This window comes from Ammospiza caudacuta, chromosome 13 (genome assembly GCF_027887145.1).
Source record: "Ammospiza caudacuta isolate bAmmCau1 chromosome 13, bAmmCau1.pri, whole genome shotgun sequence".
NCBI classification, from domain to species: Eukaryota; Metazoa; Chordata; class Aves; order Passeriformes; family Passerellidae; genus Ammospiza; species Ammospiza caudacuta.
Genome location: NC_080605.1, coordinates 19,082,607 through 19,109,580, shown reverse-complemented (window position 1 = coordinate 19,109,580; position 26,974 = coordinate 19,082,607). Strand labels below are relative to the sequence as shown.

General features: G+C 43.2%; 1 protein-coding gene across 1 annotated transcript in view; it reads right to left on the bottom strand.

Annotated features, from left to right (window-relative positions):
• USP10 (ubiquitin specific peptidase 10) overlaps nt 1-24,566 on the bottom strand; it is a 51,427-nt gene extending 26,861 nt beyond the window's left edge. The window contains exons 1-3 of the mRNA XM_058813367.1: nt 24,459-24,566; nt 4,341-4,409; nt 1,289-1,334 (exon numbers count right to left, since the gene is read on the bottom strand). Of these exons, the coding sequence (XP_058669350.1) occupies nt 1,289-1,334; nt 4,341-4,409; nt 24,459-24,479 (136 nt within the window). The 5' untranslated portion in view covers nt 24,480-24,566. The remainder of the gene's footprint in view (nt 1-1,288; nt 1,335-4,340; nt 4,410-24,458) is intronic.
• Between the last annotated feature and the right edge of the window lie 2,408 nt (nt 24,567-26,974).

Genomic DNA, 26,974 nt, shown 5'->3' with positions numbered 1-26,974 from the left:
TTTAGTTTGCACAGATTCCTATGCAGCCACCACAGTGATAATGTGCATGCACAGTACAGTGCAAGATTGTTAAAGACATTTTTCAAGCAAAACCTAATTTGCTGTCATTACCTAATCTCAGGGCTGGGAGGGGTTCTCTCAAGGTCTAGGAATGATCTGAAAGACATTTGTACAAACCATCTTTCTGTATGGCTTGTGAGCATTAAAATCTCAGTCTGAAAGAACAAAACTTAAATCTAGTTAGACAAAGAAATAAATGACTGGATGCCCCTGTCACCAACAGACAATTCACACCATGTGGCCTTTTTAAAGAACCTTTCCAACTCCTATTTAGAGCTACTCAGGGTCCTAAAACTGGTACTAAATAAAATTTCTGAATTGTCAAAAAGCTGCTAATCTCCTCTCAAATGAGACCTGTGGTCCTTCTTTCTGATTGCCTATCTTGTTTATCTTTAAAAGGAAGGCCAAAGTCTCTAAGGACAATGACTGGGGTGTAGCTTGGTCCTCTTCTGAGCACTTATGAGAAATGTTCAGTCAAATATTTCCATGATTTCCCAAAGAGACCTGGAGTCATTTTCACTGTCTAGGTCTCAGCTTCCTTGCTCTCTGGTTCAGGGAATAAATCAAAACCTGATTTTACCTGATGCTTAAAATTCTGTGGAAGTTTGGTTAAAACTATTCAGAGTGAGGATGCCAGGGCAGCTCCCACCTACCTGTCCACTTCTTACAACCCTGAAGTAAGGGCAGGTTTTGGGGTGGAGGTAGAGGAGACCTGTGAGTGTTACAGCTTTAAAAGGGGAACTCTGTAATTTAGTTTTAAATCAAGTCACACCTTCATCAAGAGATTAAAAAAAAATAAACCAGGATTCTCCAGAAAACAGCCCCAAGCCAGGCAGAAACAGGAGTGAAAGGGAGCACAGAGCAGAGCACTGCCTGCAGAGCAGCCTTGCTGGAACTGTTAGAAAACACTCATGCTATGGCTCTTCAGCCCCCTCATCTTCACAGCCACATCCTGCAGTGCTTCCACAGGGCTCTGACTGTGGCAGCACAGTGAAGGAGGAGTAAGATGCCCACTGTAATCAGCTGAAGTTCAATGCAGGATTTTCCAAACCTCTCACAGGTATCATTCAGTAAAGTTTAAAAATCCAACCTAATTATGTCTGTGTAGGTGCTGAGCAAGTTGTAACAACTGTATTCAAAGAGAAGTTACAGTAAATCTCAGGAAAGTGTCACAACCTTGAAGTTTAAAAAAAAAAAAATCTTGATTTCTTACCATCATGAAACTTACCTGTGGATTTAATACCACATGAAACTGTTTCATTGTATGGGGGGAGCTGTACAAAAAAGAAATGAAACTTATTTAAAGGCAAAGCAAATCTATGAACATTCCATATCAGTTTCATATGAAACATCCAAATCCTTTAAAAAATAACATCATAATTGAGATTTGATTTTTGGAGAGGATGCCTTGAACTCACGCTTCTATATTTATCAAATCCCACACTGCAGCTTCAGGTGTCCTTGCAGATTACCACAAGTACTGAGAGATAAAGATTATCTTGGTTACACACCACAGGCTCACCAAGCTCTCAATTCACCTCCCAGCATCTTTCTTCATCAATTTATTTTAGGATGAGAAGCATATCCTCTTTTTAGACAAAAGCCAAAGACAGACCAAACTGGGAAAGGACGAAACAAACCTTTGCAAGGAACAATCACACCTAAACCTTCTGACTCTAACCTGCTGCAGGGTGGCCCTTGGAATGTTCCAGCTCAGGTGGATTCCTGAACACGTTGATCAGCAGGAAGCACCCAGAGCACAGAGTGTGGATAACTTTATATAAACACTGCCATCACTGCATGGGCTCAGGGCTGGCAGAACCCCACGGGGGGCAGTTCCTGACCCCCCTCACCTGCCCCTAAAGCTCCTGAGCAGCTCAAAGCCCCTGCAGAACCAGCAGCCACTGCCACACTGCACTCAGCAGCTCCTGGAGAACGTGGAACTGCTTCTGCAGTGGAAGAAACAGCACTGAGGGCACTCAGCAGCTTCACAATGCTGCTCTAAACACTAACTCAATGCTGTAACAAATAAAAGATTTCTTTATTGAGTTTTCAATTCCCTAAGCTACACATACTCACATATCACCTTTTTAATGCACTGCTGGCACCAGTGCATCAGAAACAGCAAGAAAAATATTCCTGAAATCCCACTGCAAAAGTATTTTAAAAAACCACAAGCTGTAAACCCATTTATGAACCTCAATACATCTTAATATATCATCTTTTCAAGCCAAAAATGAGAATCAATGGGTCAAGCTCCATCTTAATTTTGAGCACAGGTTCAATATAATTTTACTTAGAGCTAAAAAATTACTTTAAATGTCTGTAAGTTTATGGTACTCCTTGCAATTTTTGTTTTTATCCAAAGCAAAGACCTTCAGAGAATAAGAAGATTTTTAAAAAGTAGTCAGCTTCTTGGTCCCCAACATATCAGATTAATCAACAGCACCCTTGCAAAGCTGCCTTGTTCCACAGAACTGTGAACCATCCCAGCCTAAAGGTATGACACAGAACATGTGCCAAAAATGTCACATGTAAAAGGGACATTTTAGACAACAGAATCACTGGGTTGGAAGAGACCTTCAAGATCATTGAGTCCAATCCAGTCCCAACAGCTCAACTAAACCCTGGCACCCAGTGCCACACCCAGGCTTTGTTAAACACACCCAGGGATGGGGACTGCACCACCTCCACAGGCAGAACATTCCAGAACTTTATCACTTTTTCATTAACATTTTTTTCTCTAATATCCAACCTGTATTTCCCTTTAGCTTTAACTACTCCCTTGCCAGTCCCCCTTGGGTGTGAGGTTAAGGGACCTCAGGGGGACAGCAGCACATTGGGACTGTCCCCAGCAGGATGTGTGTCAAACATCACTGCAGCATTATCAGCTCTGCCTCGTCCTTCTTGAGTCTCACCCTGCCTTTTGCAGGCCAATTTTTTACACCAATTAGTGCAAAACTAATAAGCATCATTTTTATTTCATCATCCAGGTAATTAAAACATTGAAGTGAACCAGATCAAGGACAAACTTAAGGAACATTGTTCAACAGCTCTTTATATTGAAGCTAACCAGTAAGTGGCACACTGAGAAAATGAAGCCCAACTGGTGCTGGTGCTGCAGGTTCATGCTTTGAGAACAGCTTTGCATAAATCAAGATATGACATTTTCATCATCCCCTAAGTAAGTGTTGAAAAAGCTGATGGGGGCACTTCAGGTGACACTACACAGGATGACAATGTCCCACTGCTGTGACTGCAGTTATGGTGGGACAACAGCAGGGTCACCACAGCTAACAGGAATTACCCAAAGATCTCCTCTGCTACACAGCTCTCCCCCCAGAAATAACTGCTTTTTCCTTTCTGAATTTCCCTCACTCCTCACCCCACCCCGTTCCCTTCGTGCCCTTCCTTTGTTCAGCAGTTTATTACACTAATTAGCCTTGGAAAATTAAGCTACAGGAAAGTAAGTCACAGTAACAATGGTTTGTAAACTGTGACAAAAGGATTTCCCCATCCACAGCTCGAGTGTTTGTTTCCTTTATGCTGAGAGGGCAGGATGGAAGCATGACTGAAATGTCTGAATGGAAATGTCTGGAGGAAATGCATGGAAATGGACCCAGAGGAAAATTATTTTTCAAGTCTGGAGACGAGGACAATGGGATAAAACTCCTCCCTAGAAAGGAAAATGGTTCATGATTGTCTACCAAGAACTGCAGAGAATAAGAGGCTGCAATGCTCTGTGTGTAATGAACTCCAACACACAAAGACAACTGTTCCCACTCTGTGCCTCTCTCTGTCACTAATTAGTTCATTATTAATGCATTTCCCAGACCTCACACACAGCCTTCTCTGCGAGCACAGCTCTGAGGGCCAGCAGTGCTCCACCTGGCCAGAAATATGAACAATCCTTGTGCTTCAAAAGGCTCCCAAGGCTTAGAAGCCCACCTTACAACCAAGAGCTCTGCTGGGAAAGTTCTCAGCATCCCCTTAAAAACAAACATCAAAACTGAGGTACAGGGCTGGAAAATTCATCAACATCCCACTACTGTCAGCTAGTCCAGCTCTGAAAGATGACAAGCAGAAAGTGGAATCAATTTATGTCTAAAAATTGACTTAATATCCACATACATGGAAAGAAGACTACTGAACAAAATTTTCAGTTTGTCAATTAGCAAGCCAAGTGCATGACAAATATTTGTATTGCTGTATTTCAAATTCACACAAAGAGATGGAGCTTTCAAATGTTATTTCTAGAACAAGTTTAAAGTAGATCTTACCTCAACAGAGCATCGTGGAGTCACAAAGAACTGATTAAATTCATCAGGGCTGAACTCCCCAAAAATATACTAAAAATAAAAGAGAAGGATGTTTGTTAAAGAGCTATTTATATTCAATACAATCAACAAAATCATAAAATCCATTAGGATACTAGAATTCAAAAAGACCCATGTGCTGGGAGTCAGGAACTCTACTTTGCAACCCAATTCCTTCTTGGCTCCTTCCTACATCTTTAGCAAGGAACTTTAGGCTCTGAAAGTGTGAGCAAAGCATTTTCCTTCAGATTCCTATTGGAGGTGATCACAAACTGCTCCTCACCCTGTGACCAGTTTAAAACCATGTTTGGGTGCAGCTGCATCAGTTCATACAAGCCACAGGCAAAGGCTGCTTTGCCTTCCAAACCCACCCCTCACCAAATGAGAAAAAACCAAGAATTATTTCTCCAGAGTTGTGCTAAATGAGCAGTTACACGTGACTAAGTGCACCTGAGGGCACAAAGAACTGAAACTGCTCAGGTGTAGGAAAACACACAAAAATCATCAATTCTGTTATTCCTGTGCCTGAAACTCTCCATAACAGACCTAAAATAAAACATCTTTGCCCAACATTATCTTCCTGCAGCTTTTCAGATAGTTTTCATCTAGATACTCTGAAAAAAGTACCTAACAAGACCACAAAGAAAATTAACACTAAAATGAGAAAATTAATTTACAGAAAACAAAAGATTGCCAATAAAAAGGCCTGAGCTGCTGGCATTTCACAGCACCTGGAAGATTCCATAAACTTCCACTCCAGCTGTAATTGAGTAACACAAAACACTGAGGACAGAAAGAAGTTAAACAAGGAGCTGAATAAAGTGACAAAACAGACAAAGAGGATGAAAACCACTCTTGGCATGCAGCAGGTCAGCCTGGCCAGCACAGCACAGCCCCCACTCCCATTTATTTATCTCCCTGCTCTCCCAGGGCCATTCTGGACCATTCCCTGCTCTCCTCCCACCAGCAAAGCTTTTTCAGCAGTTTTGACTCTTGCTCGTGGTAAATCTTTAGCTTGGTTCTATTGAGACACAACAAACCAGAGTGGGAGCTGAGCCACAGAAAAGAATTCCCAAAATCTGGGAAATCATCCCTTCTGAAGTGCAGCCTGCTGCCACACACAACAACCCAATCCCAGGGTTTTTCCAGACTTGAGGTGGTTTATTCCAATGGAATTTGCTGTTTACATGACTCACAGCCATCCACATTCAGAAATCTCACAGCTTAACTGAAAGCCAAATTCCCCAGCAATTCCAAACCACCCTTTTCTTACACAAAAAGTGATTTATACACACACCACTTTGACGTGTGCCCATTTCAGTGGCCTTCAGGTTTAAAAAAAAAACTAGAAATGTAATCTGGTTTAGACTACAAACAACTCAAACAGTCAAAACAAGCTGGAACATCTGAGATTCAAAGAGTGAAACACAGTTAAACATTTAATGCTTCAAAAACTCCTCCCTCAGCCAAGTGCTGCCCACCAAGGGAGAATCCAACACCCAAACCCAACAAATCCCTAAATTGTACCCAATGCACAGCTCCTGGCACAGCACCCAGGATGGTTTATACTTTCAGTATAACCAAGGCATTTTTATTCAGAACATATGAACTAGAATTTATCACAGTCCAAAAACAAACTGAAGAAAATCACTTGCTGACTCATCACTAAATTTATGTTTTATGAGGTATTTTTGATGCTTCACACAATCATCTCAAGTGTAGTCTATTAAAAGTGATATAAATCCAACCCTAATTTCTCCATCTAATAATATGATACAGTCATTTCATTAACCAGCATTTTAAGCAAAGTATCACAGGCCTGGTATGTCTTTCCGAGCTTCTTTTTTAATGAGGAAACACAGGACAAAAATTGAACAAAGTGATCATTAATATTGTATTAATTAATTGTTTTGATGGTGTATTCATATAGAGAAATTTGTGTCTATGCAACTCTTCCTGTGGAATTTAAAATAGGATTTTAAATATTTACCAACATCTCATCCTAGCCAGACTAAAGCTTAAAAATCCCCATCCCACTCAGCCTTGAAATGAACAGAATTTGATCTGATTTGTTTTTATTTACCAATGCATATTTACACCAGCATTAAGTCACCAGCTGTAAGATCCCTGCATGACAACTGAGAGAAATGATGTTTCAAAATAAACTTAAGGCCATGATGATGATATCAGTCCTTAAACTTAAGGAGTGATGACATTAAACCTGCCCAGTTTAAGCAACCTCCTCTGCCTGCAGTCATCCTCATCTCCCCAGAAATAACTTCTGCAAGCTGGACAGAATTTTCTACCCTTTTCGAGACACAACTGTGCACTCGAGTGAAAGAGAACTGTGATATCACATCCCTTGGCAAGTATAACAACCCCTAGCAGAAAAAGACAGGATTCAGAGGGAAAAAATGTATTTTAAGCAATTTGAAAGATACTGTAACTCCCTGCCTGCTGTCCATCCATCCATCCATCCATCCATCCCAAGGAATCAGTGTACCTGGCACTCTGTGAGCTACCTGTGTAAGAAAATACTTGTTTAGTTCTAAAGCAGCATCAGCATTGCTGCAGAACTTACCCTGTACCATTAATTCAAATTTTGAAGGTTTTAAATCATCTTAAATGCCCAAGTAATAAGAAATTTTAAGCAAGAACAGACTAAGATCTAATAAAGAGTAGCACACCCTTACAAGAATATCCTTATTATCGGCATGAGTTTTGGGTTCCTACCTTGTTTGCACCCTCAAAATTACTCCAACTAATCTCAAAATTCTCAAAGTTGCCTTCTTTCCAAACTGACAAATTAATGCTTGGCACATTAAACATTTAATTAAATTACTTACACGAGCTACTCACAGTCAGCATTAATTTCTCCCCCACTCTATAAATAACACTTTAACACATGCCAGAGATACATCAGTATGTGTTAAAAGCTTGGCCAAACTCATTTCTGATGATTTCAATTCCAATTTTTAGTATTTTCAAGTGTGTAAGAAACACACAGCCATTACAAGTGCATCAGACTGATGCCTTTAATGCCCCACGCTGTCCCAGTCTGGTCCTGCGTGTCACAGCACCTCAGGGTTCCAACAGGGATAACAGACAGACTGCAGAAGCTCCAGGCCAGTGGGAGTCAGACACAGCCAGCTCAGGGTCAGCCCTGGAGCAGGTGAGAGGTTGTGCAGTGCTGGGGATAAGCTGCTTGTGCTGCTCCATCACTGCTGGGCCAAGGCAGCCACAGCCTCTCACCTGCACCAACAACTGCACGGCCCCGAGGGAAGGTCGGGCACTGACGTGAGCACAGAGCTCACCTGGCCCAGCAGCAACAAATTCCCAACAGTAACACAAATCTGGCAACACACAAACCCAAAATATTAATGAATATTACCTGTGAAATCCTGAGGTTTCATTAATACCTCTGCACAAATTTTCAGACAAAATATGTATATGTATATGTATATGTATATGTATATGTATATGTATATGTATATGTATTTCTTCAAAAACTGATTTTGATTTATAGCCTCATTAAAAAATGTAGCTGCTTGAAAATCCCATTACACAGCAGTCAATGGTGTCGGTGCTCACTCACATGGATAAAGCTCAGAGATCCAGTCTCACACCAAGACTGAATGTGGATGAAAATCTAGAGAGAACATCGGGAGAAAGTTCTGAAAATTTCCAACTGTAATGATATCCCCAGACTTACTTTTACAGATACCTAATCCCTAAGAGGCTTAATTCAGTCCCATCTGCCCTCCCTCTCCTGTCAAACCCTCTCCACAGCCTCTCCCAGAGCTGTCTGTCTGTCCTGGCTGCTGGGAAGGCATCTCTGGTGGGTTTGGAGCAGGAATTCCACTGACCCTGCACTGAGGGTGCCCAAGGTCCCTGAGGACACCCCAGCCCAGGGAGGTTCATGTCTGTCACAGGTTCAAAGCAGATCAGAACAGCAGCAAACACGCCCCAGTGACCTTGCACTGGCAACTGTATAAAAAGCAGCAGGGCAATGAAACCTCCTGTGGGGGGAGGCAGGGCTGGGTGGGAACAACGGGGCTCTGCGAATCCCTGCAGAGAGGGGATGAGACACAGGGCAGCTCTGCCTCTGCTGCCTCTCCAATTCCTCACCAAGGCCACCAAACTCCTCCTCTGGGATGGATGAACACCCCCAAACCCAAACACTCTGATGGATCCATTCCATTCTCAGCAGTAACCCAACCTTGTGGGATCTCAGCACCTCAGGGCTGAGGTGCAGAGTGGCCGAGACCACCCTTGGGGGGCTCGGGAGTCCTGGAACGTTGCCAGAAGTGTCTGGCGGCTGCACTTTGATCCGACACAGGAGACGACACCTGTGTGAGGATGGGAGGATTTCACTGGGTGAATGGTGAAGGGATAAGTTAATTAGAGTGTAAGACACAGAGTTTAGGATTTTGGTACAGGGGGGTCTAAAGAAGTAAGATGGAGGAATTGGGGCGTGTCCTGTCCTTCTTCTTCTTCTTCTTGGCCTCCATCTTCTGTGGTGATGGTGGCACTTTGGGATTGGTTATTACTAGAAGTGCACCGGTTAATAAGGGTAAAAGGTATTGGGGAAAAATGATAAATATTGTACACGTAACTTCGGGTATAAAGATAAGTGACCGCCCGGGGGCTCGCAGTGTGCTCATGGCTGGCTGCTGTGCAGACCTCTGTCGGGCTGAAAGAAAATCTTTTAGATAAACAATTAATAAACACCGAGACCGAGACAAGATCAGAAGTCTCTTCTCGTCCTTTGAAGCGCCGGCTCTTCAAGGCCATCCCTGGGCCTTTCCAGGCCACCTGAACAGCCGAGAAAACTTACACAACCTGATCATTTACAGTGTTAAAAACCACACTAAACTCCCATGATTTAACTCATGTGAGCAAACATGCACCAACTTAATGAAATGCTTTGCTTACACTGCACAACCAAGTATTTCTATATTTTCCATCCAGTATCTTCCATACTGAGGTTCCATAACCAATCACACAAGTTCTGAACTTCTGGGAATTTTCAAATGTGAATGTCTTCTTGCAGATGTCACATGTATGAGAGCAAGGATGAAAATAAAACTAGCAATGCCTGAATAAACCTGAAAATGAGATCATTTTAGACAGGATATACAAAAATCTTTCCCTTCAGATGCACTGACAACAACCAGCACACTAATTAAAGAAAAAACTGCAAAATTAAACATACTTTATGCAATTCTAAAATGACATCTTTTCTCATGAAGCTGCTGGTGAATGGGTGTTCTAGTACTTCATATTTCATTTCTTTGCCTTATTTGCACCTATCAAGATTTTGCAATAAAGTTTGGGCATTGAATGCAAAATATTGTCATACTCTTGGGACTATTAAAAAACCCACACAACTAAATTCTTAAAAATAACCAAGGAATCAGTTACAACTGCAGCTCTGAAATGCTTCCTGTGTGACTGAAAAGAGAATAAAAGAAGAGCTGCATCTTGACTCTCTTCCCCAAGTTCAAATTTTAAGACTAGAATACTCCAAGTTAAAATTTTAAGACTAGAATACTCAAAGTTAAAATTTTAAGACTAGAATATTATACAAATACTCTGTAGATGAGAATATCCTTAAAAGTGTAGCATTTTTGAAATATATTTTTTCTATAATACAAGTTAGGAACATTGAGTGGATGAGACTATTAAAGCTGGAGTTTCCAGCTCACTCCTGAGCCTCTGGCAGCAATTTCCATGTTCAGTCTGACATGCTGCAAGGAATCAAGTTCCCTGTATTGAATCCCTGCCTCCCAACATTAATTCTCTTCAGAAAAATACTCATGTTAAACACCTTCCTTAGAGCAAATCCCAAATCCTGCTGATTGTCAGCCCCTGGTGTTTCCAGCCACAACAAAACTGGAATCAGTTTCTAACCTAATCTCCCCAATGTGATTACAGCAGTGGAACATCCAGCTGCACTCCAGGAGATTCTGCAGCACTTGGAACAGATCATTTCATCAGTAACATCCCCTTCACATCTTCAAGATATTAGCTGCAGCTAGATTTTAACACAAATTACATAAAATGCATTAACCAAACAAATCTATCCAGGAAGATTTGTTCTCTATCACTAAGGAATGAAAGTAAAAGTATTTCTATATTTGTGTAATAACTCTGATCATAGGCAACATTTAACTATGCAGATAAAAGCAGCAGCAGCCAAACTAATTCCAAGGAGGGGGGAAAAGACCCCAAAGGGTTAAAATACCTGACCTGCAAGCTCTGCCCATGCTGACTGGTTTGTGCTGTGGTCCCCCAAGCACTTGAGAAAGGAATGCAAATGTTACCAGTGCCTGGCATGAAATCTGCACTGCTGTTCCTGCCCAGCAGCACCGGCTGTCCTGCAGGAACAAAAGGAGGCTGAGTCTGTGCTCCACAGCTGCCTGTCCTAGAAAAATGGGTAGAAATAGCACTGCTGCTGCATCATCATCCTGGGATCACCTGGGCTGCAAAAAGCTACAGGAAAATGAAGTGTCAACTTTGGCTTTCACAAAGCATTAACGTGGCTTTCATCTACCAGCCAACAGCTTCAGATCTTCAGTCAAATCAGTTTAAGCTGCAAATACTCCCACTTCAAGTGCTTTTCCATAAAGGAGTTAAAAATACAGCTTTTACAGCTGGATTATTCCTTGCCACCACTGAATGTCTCAGCAGAAGGCCAAACAAGTCAAACTAGTTCACATTTGAAGTGAAATGATGAAATAGCTGCTGTATACCCTCAGCTATACTTAGATATATATTATATATATAATCTTGGCCACCAAGTTACTCCTGCAAAGTGGATTTACTCTCCCAGCTCTGGGAAAGGCTGCAGCAGAGCAGGAAAAGGAAGCATTCAGCCAGAAGTGTGATTTCTGGCAAGGAAAAAAAGGCACATGGATATGACTGCACTTGGGTTTATTAGCAGAGAAAACACTCTCCCATTACTCATCCTGCAGCAAACAAGGCATTGCTTCCTCACCCTTTACTTCTCTCCCAATTTCTCAATTTTATGGAAAAAGTAGGAAAAAGCAGCCTTCCCACAGGTTGTCCTTTCCTCTGAGCTGAAATTCAGATGATTACTTAACTGGACACAAGGTTCTACAAACTAACAAATCTCAAGAAACTTTTTACTGAAATGTTTAAAAAGCACAGACAAAATTGTGAAACTGAGAAACAGGTTTGCTGTTTGGGATTTTTATACATTTTGAATTTGCACCCAGCATCCCATAACCAGGAGCTATGAAAACCACTGGCCATGAATTCACAGCTGTACCACAGCCTAAATAGCATTTCAGGCAAAGCATATGTCAAAATATCTCTTTACCAAAAAATAAAGTTGACTTTTCTAAACACAAACACATGCAAATGAAGCCACACTTGAAGGTGGAGCAGTTGCATATAAAAACTTTTAACAGCTGAAAATGTAACAAATGACAAGCAAACTCTCAGAGAAGCTGCCAGTCCTTCATCATTAGCCTGCAGCTCCAAACTAGAACATGAACACATCTCCAGTGCCTGGAGATCAGAGCTAGGTAAATGTAGGTCACCTAAGCCCATGAGTCAGTGCAACTCCTCCTGCCCACCATTTAAGCTTTCAAAGGCTCAAAAATATAGTGATGATCAAACCTTTCCTTTTTTTCCTTCCCAATTCAGGAGTTTTTTGGATGTTTTTATAGAATTACAGCTGAAGAAAGTTACATATTTTCTACATGTTTCACATCAATTAATCTGACAGACTTTATTCCTTCATTTAAAAAAAAAGAATTCTCATCCTCAAAAAGTCATTTTCTGGTCAGAGGAAAGGCGATCTCTGGCTAGCAGGGAAGCACAGTTGTGACTGTCACATTACTGGCAGGACAAGTTTCATGACCAAATTACCCCTTCCAGCCTGATGTAATTAAGGGAGCACATTGTGGATCTCAGCAGTTTATCCTGAATATTGTAACTCGAATACAAAAGCAAAGCAGGTTGTACTTTTTTTTTTATCAATTATATAACGTACTTCAAATCAAAGCAACAAACTGAACAACCACAGAAAATCCTGCCAAAAGACAAGCCAATTTCTTACACCCAAACAAGTTCTGTTTATGTATGCTCCTCATTCTATTTCAAATAATGAGGTGCCTGTTGGCACTCCTCTATTTCAAACAGCAGCTGCCACAAAGTGCATCCAGCCCAAGGAAGTTTTGTATAAAATGGTCAGTGCAGTGAGCAGGGGGGAGAAAAAGGGAGTGCAAGAATAAAAACCAACCCGTGTCACACAGACACCACTGCATTTCTGAGTGAGCTGTTCCACAGACTCCTTATCCTCCCATGTCAGGACTGCACCAGCAGAAAACTCTGCTGCTTCTCATTTCAGATTTGCCCCAGCTTGTATTTTCTGTTCCACAAAACAACAAAGAGAAAGCCCACCAGAACAGGGACAATTTTATTTTGTAAATAATCACAGCATAAGGAGGGCAGTGCAACTGCAGCACTTGTACAGGATCATAAAGCAATGGCCCCTGACAGGAGAACTGTACCCACATTTTATAAACTACTTTTAATTTGTATTCTGTGGCACAACACTGTGTTCTTGATGAGAAAACTCCTTCCCTGCACCTTCCCTGGCAGCCAGGGCAGGAACACACATGAAGTGCAGGCATTTGGGGACTACAGCAGCAATACCTGCAAAGTGCATTCCAGGCAACAGGGAGAGGGAGGGAACTGAATTGTGAGAGGTGATTACATCAACTCTTGGCTCTGTGGAGAGCAAAAGAAGGAATTTCTGACACCTTTCCACCACCACTACAAACCCACAGAACATCTGCCTGTGATAATGAGAAATAGTAACATTTTCCTATCTGTTTTCTTGCTATGTTAAAACTAAATACAAGCCAAACAAAAATACTTTCCTATCATATTCTCCCTGCTGGCAGTCCTCACAAATATCAAATGAAACAGAAATCCTTCCCAAACAGGGAGACTGGTCCTTCCTCAGTTCTGCACTCAAGCACAGTGGTTGGTAAAACCCCTCTGGCCAAGGCTCTGTCTCCTCACAGCCTCTAAAAGTTTGGAAACACCAGCTCCAGGCTGGCTGCTCATAACTCAGCACACACATTTATTTATTCAAGCTCTGCAGGCTCCTCTTGCACTGAACTAGCTATTGAGTCTATGTGCAAACTGGAAACCCTCCCTATAATGAAGAACAAAAATAATTAAGACTTGCATTATTCTGATTTACCACTGCATGATAAGCTTTGAGGAGAGAGAAGCTGGAACATGAAGTTCCTCAAGAACACAGCCAGTTTAACTACTCTATTACAGGTGGAGCAGGCAAAACAATCCCTCAGTCATTTTATCTAATACTTCCCAGCAGAAAACCCTTAGTGCTGGCCCTTTTTTCTTGTTTTCCTTTTCTCTGCCAAGCTAAAATCATTAGAGCTGCAGCCTTCAGTGGGATAAAGTTCTTAGAACACAATGGTAAAATCAGTTCTGCATGTGCAGAACACAGCTTGGGCCACATTAAATAGCAAATTGCCTTGGAACACCTCACAGTGTCCACCCAAGCTCCAGGCACGTTCCAGAAATTCACCTTTTTCTGTAGTTTACAAAATCTTTATTTGGCAGCTAAGATCCTGAAGGATTGTTTTCCACAAGCCTCCCTCAGTTCCTCAAGGTGGAAAAGCAGCACCAGCATCTTCCCTGCAGCTCCAGGAGGCAGCACATTCCTGCCCTGGCCAGGCAGGAACACAGCCTGGCTCTCCTGGAACGGCTTCCAGCTCACAAACTGCAGCCTGGCACTGCCCTGCCACTGCAAAGCCTTTCTTCTCCTCTTGCTGTGTCTGAATTTACCTCACAGGCTGCTTTTATCCTCCAAATCCATGGTTTAAAAAGTAAAACCAACAGATACAGACTTGGAGGAGGTTATTAAAAAGAAAAAATCAGAAGTAGAGCTCTAGGAGTAAAACGTGCAAGAATCTGAGTTTTAAGAAATGAAACAGATTAAATATGGGCACAGATTAAATATGGGTTGTTAGTAGTTCAAAAATATTACAATTGGCTTGATGAGGCCAAAGATGAGGAACAAGAGTTAGATGAAGAGCTGACAGAGGATCTGAAGTTATTGGTAAAGAAAGCAAAGGAGAAAAAAAGAAATTGAGAATGGGTTCTGTGCCTCCCAGACCACTCTCCTTTCCAAAAGCTGAATTATCACCCAAGATTGTGGAGTCAGGAAATCCTTCTACTGCTGTGAGGAATCTCTAACTCAGTTCCAGCAGTTTATATCTCACACTGCCTCTCCTGTGAGCTGCTCCATGTGCCCTCTCCATGCAGGTGAAGGTGCCACCCTTGCACATACAGCAGCCACTATTCAGGATGGCACTTTATTATTTTAAATATGGAAATTACACTCAAAATTATGCTTTTAAAACACAGCAATCAAAAGCAAAGCTGCAAAATTCAGACTGCTTGTATCTTCATTAGATTCCCACTAGTTTGTGTATGCTTATTTCCACTAATCTCATCTTCACAGAGGACAAATCCCTCAAAGTATCCACACAGACCCATCCAAGAGAACCATTCCACCCTGGGCAGTGGGAGACTGCTGTTCCTATTTGTCTAGCAAGCTGGAAAATACAGTGGAATATAAAGGAAAGTGGGAAAAGAATGTACAGCCTCTGAATTACTGCAGCTAAACACCGTGGAAAACTAAAATCTCTGTAACAGCACCTCAGCAAACGAGTCAGCCACACAATGCTTTTCACAAGCAATTACTCAGGGAAGGATTTAGGGTGGCTAAGATTAGGTGAGGCAAAAATTACCTATGAGGACTCCATCGTGACAAGGAACACAGATTAGCACTTTTGGAAAGCAGCTAAGCCCACCTGCCCAGGACTCATGTGCCTCTTTTGATGGCCTAACTTCACTTCTCAACCCTAAATTTTTGGAAAGCTGAATGCTTCGAACATTTTGCTGAATTGACAATCTTATCTCTTCTCCACAGGCTGAATGATCAACAAGGTGATTACTGTCAAACTGAGGAAAAGTGATCCAAAAATGATGATTTTTTATTTATTTTTTCCACTGGTGGAAGGAGTGTTAAGGAACTGAGGAACCAGTGTCAAGCAGAATATACAAATGGCCAGGAACAAGGAGGAATGAGACTTTCCCCTCTGTGGGTTGTGACCTGCCAACAATGGGTTATCTCATAGAGAAACAGCCAAAAATAAACCAGAGAATACGTGAAAAACACAATGGCTGGTAAATGACTCATGGGGATCACAGAAATGAAACACAACCACCACCACAGAATAAAGGCTCCAATAGTTCATGTTCTTTATCAGCTGAGGTTTCAGTACCAGTTCTGCAGAGGTTCTTGCCGTGTTTTCTGCAGGAACTGCAGCCCCTCCAGGACTCCAGCAGGTGACACACATGGATGTGGGATGTCCCATCAGGACACCAGCCCATGTTCTGATTCCCAGCACATTCTCAGCCCAACACGTGGCAGGTGGAAACCTGCAAGGAGCTGGCAAAGCCTGTGACAGCAACTTTGTATTTTCAAGGGGTTTGCAAGTTAAAATGAAAATTGGGACACCACACATATGCCACCGCCTCCCCAGACAGTTTTAGAGCTTAAGTATCTGCAAAACAATTTTATGTAGATGCAACATAGCTGTTAAAAGAAATGCACAGATTAATACACTGCTGCCACCAAACCCCAAGCAGTAAATACACTAAAAATTCATATTTTTAAGTGACAGCATTAAAAATTGGGTATGAGTATGGCAGTAGGTATACTGCAAGAAAAAAACAAGTCTTAAATGGTCAAAGTAGCTCATTTCAAAGGACCAGCACTGACAATGCTGCTACTTTATGTCTTTCCTTGTACAACATCTTCTGTCAGCATTCAGAATTATTCTGCACATATGAACGAACACAATGCACAAAACAACACTCCAGCTATTTCCCAACACATTTAGTCTCGAAGACACTGAAATTCTTTTGCTTTCTGGATGTAAAAAAGCAGTTAAACCAGAATATGCTGACAAACTGATAAAGGCCCGATGCTCAGAGCAGAGCACACCCCTGTCGCAGACATTTCTCCACAGAAATCCTTTCTTTCAGATTTCTGCGTCTTCGGGAGGCCAGAGGCCTCAGAAGAGAAGGTAAACAATTATTATCAGCTGCTGTGGAATGCAATAGGATTCACCTTGATTGGCTCATTTTCTATGTTTATAATTAAGAGCCAATCACCAGTTCAAGCCAGGGGACTGAGTCCTTAGCCACAACTTTGTTGTGGATTCTTTTCTATCTTTTCTTAGCTTAGCTAGCAGCTCTGCAAACCTCTCTCTATATTCTATTTAGTATAATTATAATGTATTATATCATGTATTAATAAATCAAGCCTTCTGATCAAGATACAAGATTCACCGTCTCTATCACCAGCAGCGACTCACACAGGTCGCTGTAACACACCCCCAGCTCCCTGGGTACCCTCATGCAGCAGCAGCTGAGTCACCACTGCCCTGGCTGCTCAGAACAGGAACATCCACGGCAGCGGGAGCACAGGCGGCTCTGCTCAGAGCAGGGACAGAGGCAGCAGAGCTGTGTCAGTGTCCCTGCTCTCAGCACAGCTCCAGCACCTCCTGCTCTCCTGTCCTTCATCCATCCATGGTCTGAAGACCCCACAGAAGTGCCACCCGATTGTCATCAGGCCCACAGTGCAGACAAGGTTGAGAAATGATGATGAAATCACACCCAGAACCCTCACACTTCTGCACACTCTGAACCTGTGAGACTTTCCACTTTCAAACAACACCAATTCAGGCAGTTTTTGGAAGAACATGTTTCTCATGGGTCTGTTCATTGCCTCCTTTGGTCCCAAATCTAATTAAGAGATCTTGCAAATCATAATGACATTCAGTAAAGCAATGAATTACTCACACAATTGTTCAGAATGGTTGTTTTGCAAATAAGGCAGAAAACAGAAACTGAACTAGAACATATAAACTGATTTAAATTTCACATTAGTGATGTCTCCATTATCAAATACTGCTGGCTACTCAGCAAACACACTGCATGTGCTGGACACTCAGACCTGCCAATAAGCAGTTGTTCACTAATTTTAAGTGGTTTTTTATTTCAAGCTGTCACAAAAGAAATAAATTTAGAGCACACATGCTTAAAATTGGTTTCCATACCAAACAGCTAAAAACCACCTCAGCTCTTAGTTTATCTCTTTCCTAACTATAAAAAATCCATGAGAAATTTGATCAATTATGAAGCCACACAGACTGCACAGCTCAGCCCCACTGGATCACAGCTGGGCAGGAGGGACCCTCAGAGCCCCTGGCACCCACCAGTGCCAGCAGCACAAAGCCAGGGGGAAAATGAGCACAGCTGCCCTCCCACAGCACTGCAGGCTCAGCACTGATCAGAGCTTGGGACATCTCTATTCCTAGGATGTGATCACATCAAACCAGAAAATCATATCAGCCTTAATGTGACAATCATTAGTGCCAAGTGTAACACACATCCACTGCATTTATTCTCTCAAATTCAGGAAACTCAGAGCTGTGGCAACACCTGGAACACCACGGCAGCATCTGCCACCTGCACTGAGCAACAAGAGTGACCAGCACAACCCAGGGACCAGCACAATTCACTGACCCCAACAACCCAGGGACCACCACAACTCAGCACTATGTCCGGACTACAGTGAAGTTCAAGAGACTGAGACCATGAGCCTGTTGACAGAAACAAATTCAAAGCTTTATTTCTTCTGCTCTGAAAGCTGACTGCTCCTCTTTCACACCTCTCACTCTGCTGCACTTACATTTTCTGTGGCTTGCAATGCCACGATGACAATTTTATGTATCTCATTCTTGCCTGCTCTGAAAGCACACTAACTGCATAAACTCTTTTTCATTTTTGTTGTTTCAAGTTCTGTTAGAGAGTTTTCACTCTGTGTGATGAAACGTGGAAGCCCAAACTTCTTGTTAGGGGCAATGGTCTATGGTCACAGGCCTTAACTGAGAAGTGAGTACTGCCTAAGCAAGTGGAAATTACCTCAGTAAGTTGTCTCTGACTTTTTTCCAACTTTGTATCAATTAAACACAGCGCTCCACAGACATTTTCTAACAGTTGTGGTTTTGGTTTTGTATCCCAAAGGCAGCAGCAGAACAGAAAGTGAGGTTTTCCATGCTGTAAGGACACCAGAGTGCTATTTCTTACTTTCTTTGGTCAGCTAGCTATTATTAGAACCCCTAAGATTTAATGGATAGACTGAGTACACTGGAGCTCCAGTGAACTTGATTCTTTTTGCAATTCAGCTGTTACCTGTGCTGACAATGACTCTTTTCCTTTCTGCTTGACTTCCCTCTCCTTTTTACCCTATCTACTCTCATTTAAAATGACACGGCCACCCCACACTATGTGCCAGCCTCCCTTGGAACTGAATACCCTCCCCAAGTAACATGGTCCAAATCCATTATTTTAATACAGCTAATCTAATTGCCTGCCTCTACCATTAACAAATTAACTGAACCTTTCCCACTTCCCTCTCCATCCAGCCTAAAGCTTGCATCAAGAATTCAAGGCATTATCAGTATTTTACCTGTTTTAACAGGTTGCTACAGTACCTACAAAGACATCCCACTCCAGCAAGACAAAACATTTTCAGAGCAGAAGCCTTCACTACTCTGTATGAATGATACACCACTTTTGTATTTTGAGTTACAGTGGCAAATCCACTGCCAGCCTGCAACATTCATGGGGAAAAATGAGGCAGGAAATCTGTAAATCACTAAAGAGGGTTCTAATGTTGTATAAAAAAACATGCCCAGTGCACTGGGGGAATACCTCAGCTATTTCTGCTGGTCTGCTCAGTGGAGTTCAAACAAAATAAGAAGTCTTTCATACACAGAGTTCTTTGAAGAAAACCTACTTTCCTGCATGTTTTTTTAAAATGCATCTTTTCACACAACCTTTAGAGACATCCTCTTCTTTACAGCTTTTACAGATCGTGCGTTTTTCTCTTCCACCTCAAAGCTGAGCCCCACTTGGGGTATTTACTTTTTTAACAAAGTAAAATAATTTCAGATCCCTTAAGTGGTTTTCCAGTTTGTTACCATTACCCTCGATGGCAGCCCATCTATATTCCTTTTTTTCCTACCATAACTCCAATGCAAACAACACAGAGTGCTTCCCTTAAAGCTCCCATCCAAGATCTGAATTCACACACAATGCTACCAACAGCAAATTCCCCCAAGTGCTCCTGCACATTTCTTTCCTACAGCACTGACACTGGTGGCTACCACAGAATCTCAACAAGCTTTTCTTGATTTGAAGAACAGATTTTTTCCCACAAGGTGTATGATTCAAAGAAGCCCTGCACAAACACTTTGTTAGGGTTACTGTGATTTAATCTTCCTCCTGCCTAACTACAGGTGAAGAAAAACAGAGCTTGTAGCACACACTGAAGATCAATAGATTGTATGCTGTCAAAAAAGGAGGAAAAGTTCTTAAACATATTTAAAATATCAGGAATATCTGGAAATAAATTAGGTATTAGAGAGTCAAATGCAAAATGAAAAGACTAATGTACTTCAAAGCTTTACTCTATTAAAGCACTAATGAATATATTAACATGAGCATTAACAAAACAGAATCCTTCAAAGTGTTTCAAAAATAACCAACACAGCCCCATTATTGGAAATACTTAAAACACAGTCTTAAATACCTATGGCACAATTTCATCAAACAAAAACAGGGTTCAGAACCCCAATTTTAAAATCTCAGACTATTCTCTTATGGAATGTCTGAATATACAAACACACACATGTACACACACACACTTTTTCACCACAAAGCACAACCCTTTGTTCCCTAATCCCCAGTTGTGTGTTTAATGATCACACATAAAACACTTCCATCAAAAAGCAAAACCGCAGTTCCAGCACGTTTAATTCTTTGGAAATGAACATCTACATTGCTGAAATGGCATTAGAGTGACAAATGACTGTAATCCAATGGCCCAAGGCCAGCAAGTTCTATTCTAACAGATCTGGCAGTTTTGTAGGACACAGCATGTTGTGTGAAATGAGACTGCTCAGTTCACCTACAAACAAAACCCCACTTCACTTCCCAAGGATTTTAACAGCTCCACCAATGCAAAGACCAGTACGTCTGAGCAACTGCCTACAGAAACTGGATTTATTAATAGGTAAATGGCTGGATGCATTCTGAGAAGGCTCCAGATCAGTGCTATAGTCTAGAATGCACAGAATAAATAGCAGTGATTCACAAAACCTGTGGGTTTCAGCCTATTTGCATGCTGCCATATAGTTCCAAATTTAAGTTCTATGTCAGTTTTCCCAGACTTCCTTTTTTTAAGTCAACCAGCCCACATTCACCCACTTCACTCAGTGTGGATTCACCATTCACATTTTAGAAAGGCAAATGATCCCTTCTGGCTACCCAAGCTCCCAGCTCCAGCTGCAGCCTGAATTCCCAAGATCACAGAATTCCCAAGAAGGAACAACTGCTCACTCCACGGGCAAAAGATGAGCCCAGACCCTTCTGAGCAATGAAAAAGAAGTGGGGAGAGACAAATGCAGCTTCTTCAGCCCTTTAAACACAGACACAACTGAGCAGCAGCAGCGAGATGGGGCACTCACACACCTCCCCCCAATCCCACCCCCAGCAGCCCTTTCCCACACCACCTTTTATTTTGTGCTCAGGGTGTCCCCCACGTCTTCAGTGAATTTCACAACCCTGACAGAATCCAACTGCCCCATCCCCAAACGTTTCTTTCTGCCCACGAGGACACTCCAACATTACACATATGTGCACAAGAAACTCATCCAGCTGCATAACAACCATTTTTTGGACATTATTTTTGAGACATCGATTTCCTAATCACCACAAACATCAGGCAAGACACTGCAAAGGCAGCACAGCACAAATGCCTGCAGGCTGCTGCCTTTTTTTTTTTTTTCTTGTCTTCTAGAAAGAGTCCTGGCTTAAGGAAACATCAAGCTGCAGCCTGGCAGGGAGCAGGCCATAAAAGAGGCAGTTTGCAGTGCAGTGTTGCAGGAGTCAGGTTGCATGCCATGTTCGAGTTCCAGTTCTTCTGGTTGCCAGGCCAGACACAACCTGGGTGAGGATGAGCAGCTTAGGAGCTTGTTCAGCTTTTTTTTCTCAGCTCAAACCTGCCTGGTTTTCACTTCAGCTGGGTTTGGGGCCAACGTGGTACGTTTAAAATGGCACCGAGTTCATCTGACACCACAGTAATGGAGGAAGAACAAAACAAGCATAAATGATTCATTCTGCTATGGTATCCTTTCTTCTGCTAACTTGTTTTCACAGGATTTACAAATGATGCCTCTGTATTAATTCTTTCTATGAAAAACAATAGAAAAAGTGGCTAAAACAACCGTTTATACAGTTCCTACAGAGTTTTAGTCTTTCCAAACAGGGAAATAGTTTTTAAGCTGTCTTTATTTTTTTTTTAAGAGATTTTTAGATGCCCTTGATGACAAGTGGGTTTAACTAGATCAGCTTAACATCTTTAGTGTCATGGAGCAATAGAGCAGGTTCACTTGTAGCTCACCTCAGAAAGAGGACAGATTGTGAATGCAGTCAGCACACACCCAGCAGACCCACACAACCCTGAAACCTCTCACGAGATGGTTATGAAATTGTGACATGGAACACAGAGGTACAAACAGCAGCAAGAGCTGAACTGCGCTACCAAACACCTCTGTGCTGGCTGGGCTGAGCTGGCACCCAAAATCGATGGGAATATTGGATATGATGGGGTTTCAGGAGTCATTTGTCACCATGTGCAAACTGACTGATGAAATATTTCTGCCCACTATTCCATGAATCCACCCATGGCAGAAATCTGACTCTGCGTTTTGGCTGGAGGAGCAGCAGCATTTTCCTGAAGATGTTTTTTCCCCTGTGTGACAAAAAATGCCTCAGTGATGGTACAGCCAAATTGGAGATATGGAAGAAGAACACACTTCTGTCTACTTCTGCATCATGACATGAACATAATAACTCAATAATCTTATTTATCTTCTACTCAGAACAGGCAACTTTTATCAAAACTTTCTTATTTTTTCTGCTGATCTGCAACACTATCATCCTAAACCAAAAAGGAAACACCTTACACATGTAAAACTGCATCCCTGAGCTGATCTTCAGGATTTCATCCCACAGGCTCCAAGACATTGTTACTTTAATTCGGCATCTCAGCACTGCTCTGGAAGATGTGCTCACATAAATCCCACACAGCATCTCAATAAACTGGTTACATTTGAAAAAAACCCAGAAACAGGTTGTGTTTAGTAACATGAACAAAGCATTAGCTAAACAATATTTTATAAATGTGCTTCCAAAATATATATGTTCCACATTATATGCAAACTATCTAATACAAATAATATATTACAACTTCAGCAGCAACTTCACAAGACCTAAAATCCACCTTTACCTACAGAGGGGGATGATTTAAAGTAGTCTGTGCTCAAATTGCTACTAAAGATGAATTTACAGCCCAGTTTTAATTTCAGCAATGGAACACTTCACCATAAACTAAATCATCAGCATAACTTATTTTTTTGTTTTAAAGTACACCAACACAATTATGTACAGACCAAACCAAATCCTTAACTCCTCTAAATCATTTAAAAAGTCGCATTTTAAACACCAAACTCGTTAAACTGACCACATGTACGGCTGAGGGGGGAGAAAGCAGGCAGTGAAACAAGGCTTGAGCTGGACGCTGAATCCTTCTGATGTATCTGCATTCCAAAAATCATTCAGTGGGACAATAAAAAAAAAGGTCAGTGAGTCAGTTTCCTTCACTTTGAAATAAAACTTGAAGGACACAAAATTTTTAAATGAGTCGTAAATTTGAAACAAACTCCAGACACCGCAGCTGCCTTAGGAACACCCACATTAACAAAAGCTCTCACGTTTGTCTCTCAGACATAAATAAATCAAGCTGGACAAGAAATGTCGGTATAGTTTTCACCAATTACGAACTTTAAAAATGGAAATAACAGTGCCACTAGTGCACGTCTTCATTTGATGTGTAACTTAAGTTCATTGAGAAGAAAAAAAGACAAAATCTATAGAACTTATAGTAAAGCATCATCCTGTCCAAAATGACTTTGTATGAAACGTGCTTTCTATGACAGAAGACACAGATCCTTAACAAAATTACTTTTAACGCTACCACACTTTTCTAAACTTTATTATTCTCTAAACAACAAAGCTGCTCTAAGTCTTACAAATAAAACACTCCAGAGTTCCACACGCTTCTCCTGACACTCCTGCTTTCAAACTCTTTGGGAGAAAAACCTTAAGGGAAAGAAACAGCGAAGCGAACCCATTCAATCATTCGCTCTAAGCACACACCGGATTAGCCCAGGAACCGAGCTGTAAACTTCCAGCGCAAAACCACCACGACTGCAGTTTTTTTTCCACTCGGTGCACAAATCTCCGGGGCTGGTTCAGCCAGTGGGATCCGGGGAATCCGCACACGCATCCCCGGGCACGGCGATCTTGCAACACTCAGCCCTTTGCACCCCGATGCGCCGGGCTTTAGCGAGTGTTTGGGCGGGGGGGAGGGGGGAGGATTAGTTTACAAATCTCCTTATTCCCTTCTCGTTATAGAATCGTTTCTGCCTCTCCTCCCCGTCCAAAAAAAATTTCAAAAGAGCGGCCGGAGCGATGGGCTCTGTCCGAGGCACGCTCGGCCGGGGGCTCAGCACCGGCTCCTCCCGCCCCGGGCCCCGGCGTGGGGACACCGACACCGGCGTGGGGCCGACCCCCCGCGCTCCGGACCCCTCCGGGATGGGAATTCCGCCCCGGGAGCGCCGGATCCGCCGTCCCCGCGGGCAGCGAGGCCGCCCCACCGCCCTCAGCACATTCAATGAACGTGCACAATCACCCTGGGCCTACTCCCGGCCACCACGCTCCCCCCCCATCCCGCGGCCCGCCCGCCGCCGGGAGCCCGGCGGGGTCCTGGCGCGGTGCCGCAGTGGTGCCCGGGGTCCCGGCCGGTACCTGCGCGCCGTGCAGGGCCATGGCGCCCCGCGTCCCCGGGGAGCTCGGCGGTCCCGGCCCCTCACGCCGCCGCCCCCGCCGCCGCCATCTTCTCCCTCGCACGCACCAGCCGGGCCGGGCGGGCGGGCGCGCGCCGCAACGCGCATGCGCGGTCCCCGCCCGCCCGCTGCGCGCGCACGGGGCGGGAGCTGAGGGCGCCCAGGGAAAAGGGCGGGAGGCGGCTCCGCCTCCCTGAGGGGGGCGAGGAGCCCCGAGAGCTTCCCTGGAACGGCCCGGCGGGCATCCCGCCTGTGGGAGGCTGAGGGAGCGGAGAGGGTTTAGCATAGGGGAGAGGAGGCTGAGAGGGGATCTGGTTAATGCATGTAAAATATCGCCAGGGTGGGTTCTGAAAGAATCATGGATGGAGCTTAAAGATCATCCAGTTCCACCCTGCCATGATCAGGGACGCCTTCTACTGTCCCAGCCAGCTCCATGCCTGGGACATTGCCAGGGATCCAAGGGCAGCCCCAGCTGCTCTGGGCACCCTGTGCCAGCCCAGTGCCAGACCTTTTTCTGTGGTGCTCAACAACAGGACAAGCAGCGGTGGCCATAAACTAAACCACGAGAAGTTTCAGCTCAGTGTGAGAAGGAATTTCTGTCCGTGTAAGGGTGGCTGAGCTCTGGAATAGCTGCCCAGGGAGGGTGTGGAGTCTCTTCTAGGGGAGCCATTCCGACCCCACCTGGCCACATTCCTGCTCCACACGTCCCTACCTCGGCAATGTCGTTGGGCTGGGTGATCTCCAGAGATCCTTTTGAGCCCAAATAATTCTGTGATTCCTTGATTAAATTGGAAAAAACCTTCCAAGACCATCCATTGAGTCCAACCTGTGGCCAATCCCTACCTGATCAGCCAGCCCAGAGCACTGAGTGCCACATCCAGGAATTCCTTGGACACCTCCAGGGATGGTGATTCCACCACCTCCCTGGACAGCCCGTTCCAATGTTTAATCACCCTTTCTGTGAAAAAATTCCTCCTAATGTCCAGTTTTCATCTGTAAAAGGGCACACGCACAAATGTCCTTATTTGTCATTCTGGTAGGTGACAGGTAAGGCTGTGTGCCCAGGTGATGCCAGAGTGAAGCTGTCCCACCTCTGTCCCAAATAACCAGGGTGGGAAAGGGTTCGGGGCTTTATCTCGGAAAAAAATAGGAATGACTAAGCCAATCTCATGATTTTGAGAGGACTGAGTCATAACAATACTGAAACCCCCAGGCAAGAATCCATCAAATTAATCGCTAATTTACTCCATATTTTTTTCCCTGAAACAAACTACCAAGTCCTGCAAAAGTCTAATTCGCCTCTGGATCCAGAGCAAGTGATGGAACAACTTTATATCAGTGAGAAAATTGAATAGAATAAAAGGAAGAGCACACAAGAAGTCTGTGTCTTTGGGAAAGTGGGGAGAAGATTCCTCCCCGTCTCCAGGACAAGGACACGTCCCTCCTGTTTTGTGAAGAGCAACACTTCCCGTGTGCTAATGACAGTAAATGATTTTCTCTATCAGCCTTCACCCTTCCAGCTGACACACCCAGCTGCCGCTCCCTCGCTTTTGTCTCTCCCCGGTGTTGCTGTGCTGTCCTGAGGCAGAGAACCAGCAGTGAAAATGGCTGGTTAATATTAAAGGGGAGAAACAAAAAAGGGAGACAAATGTTCAGGCTTTTTGCATACAGCATTTCAAACGTCTGAAAGCCCCTCTCCCCTCGGGAGTCTAATTTACAAGGTAAATAATGGAGTGAAAACCCTTACGTGGCTCGTCTGGTTGAAGGCAAAATTCCCTTCTGCCCACAATGCTGCCTAAGTAAACTGACTGTTCCAAAATACAAATGAGCACAGTGTCCTCAGCCTGGAAAGCAGAAATTCAAATACCAAAACTGCTAAAACCCAGAGCTGAGGGTGAAAACTAAGAAAGGATGTCACTGTCTCATTCAGCAACATTTTAAACACGTTCGATTTTATCCCATCTTAGTATAATTATAAAGTCTGTTAACATTTTACCATGAAATTTCCTAATAATCTAAGGAGGTTTTTTTGATGAAACTTACCTGCCTCAAAGTTTCCACCTCGGTTCTGTTCTATTAATTTTTGCCTGTTATTTCATTACTGCTTTCATTGCACAAATCAGTTGTATTTTCCTACATTCTTTATGCCAGTGGCTGTGAATTATCCCTCCAAATCAACAAGTTGCTTTTCCAAATTAAAAAAAAATAACCAGTGTTGTATTTTTCTTTCTGCATATGCACATTCTTAAAATTCATGGAGCGATGTTCCCGACAGCATGTGGATTTATCAAAACCAAGCGAGGTGCCTGGCTGTGGAAATAAAGGATTGTCTGCCAGCAGCCCAGGAGCTGGATAAACCACTCCCAGGGTATCTGGCTCCGGGTGCTGCTGTAATTGCTCCTATCCTGCTGCAAATGCAAAGTGCTGGGGACTCCGTGGGACTTCACAAGGTCATGGGATCCGTGCTCATGTGACAGT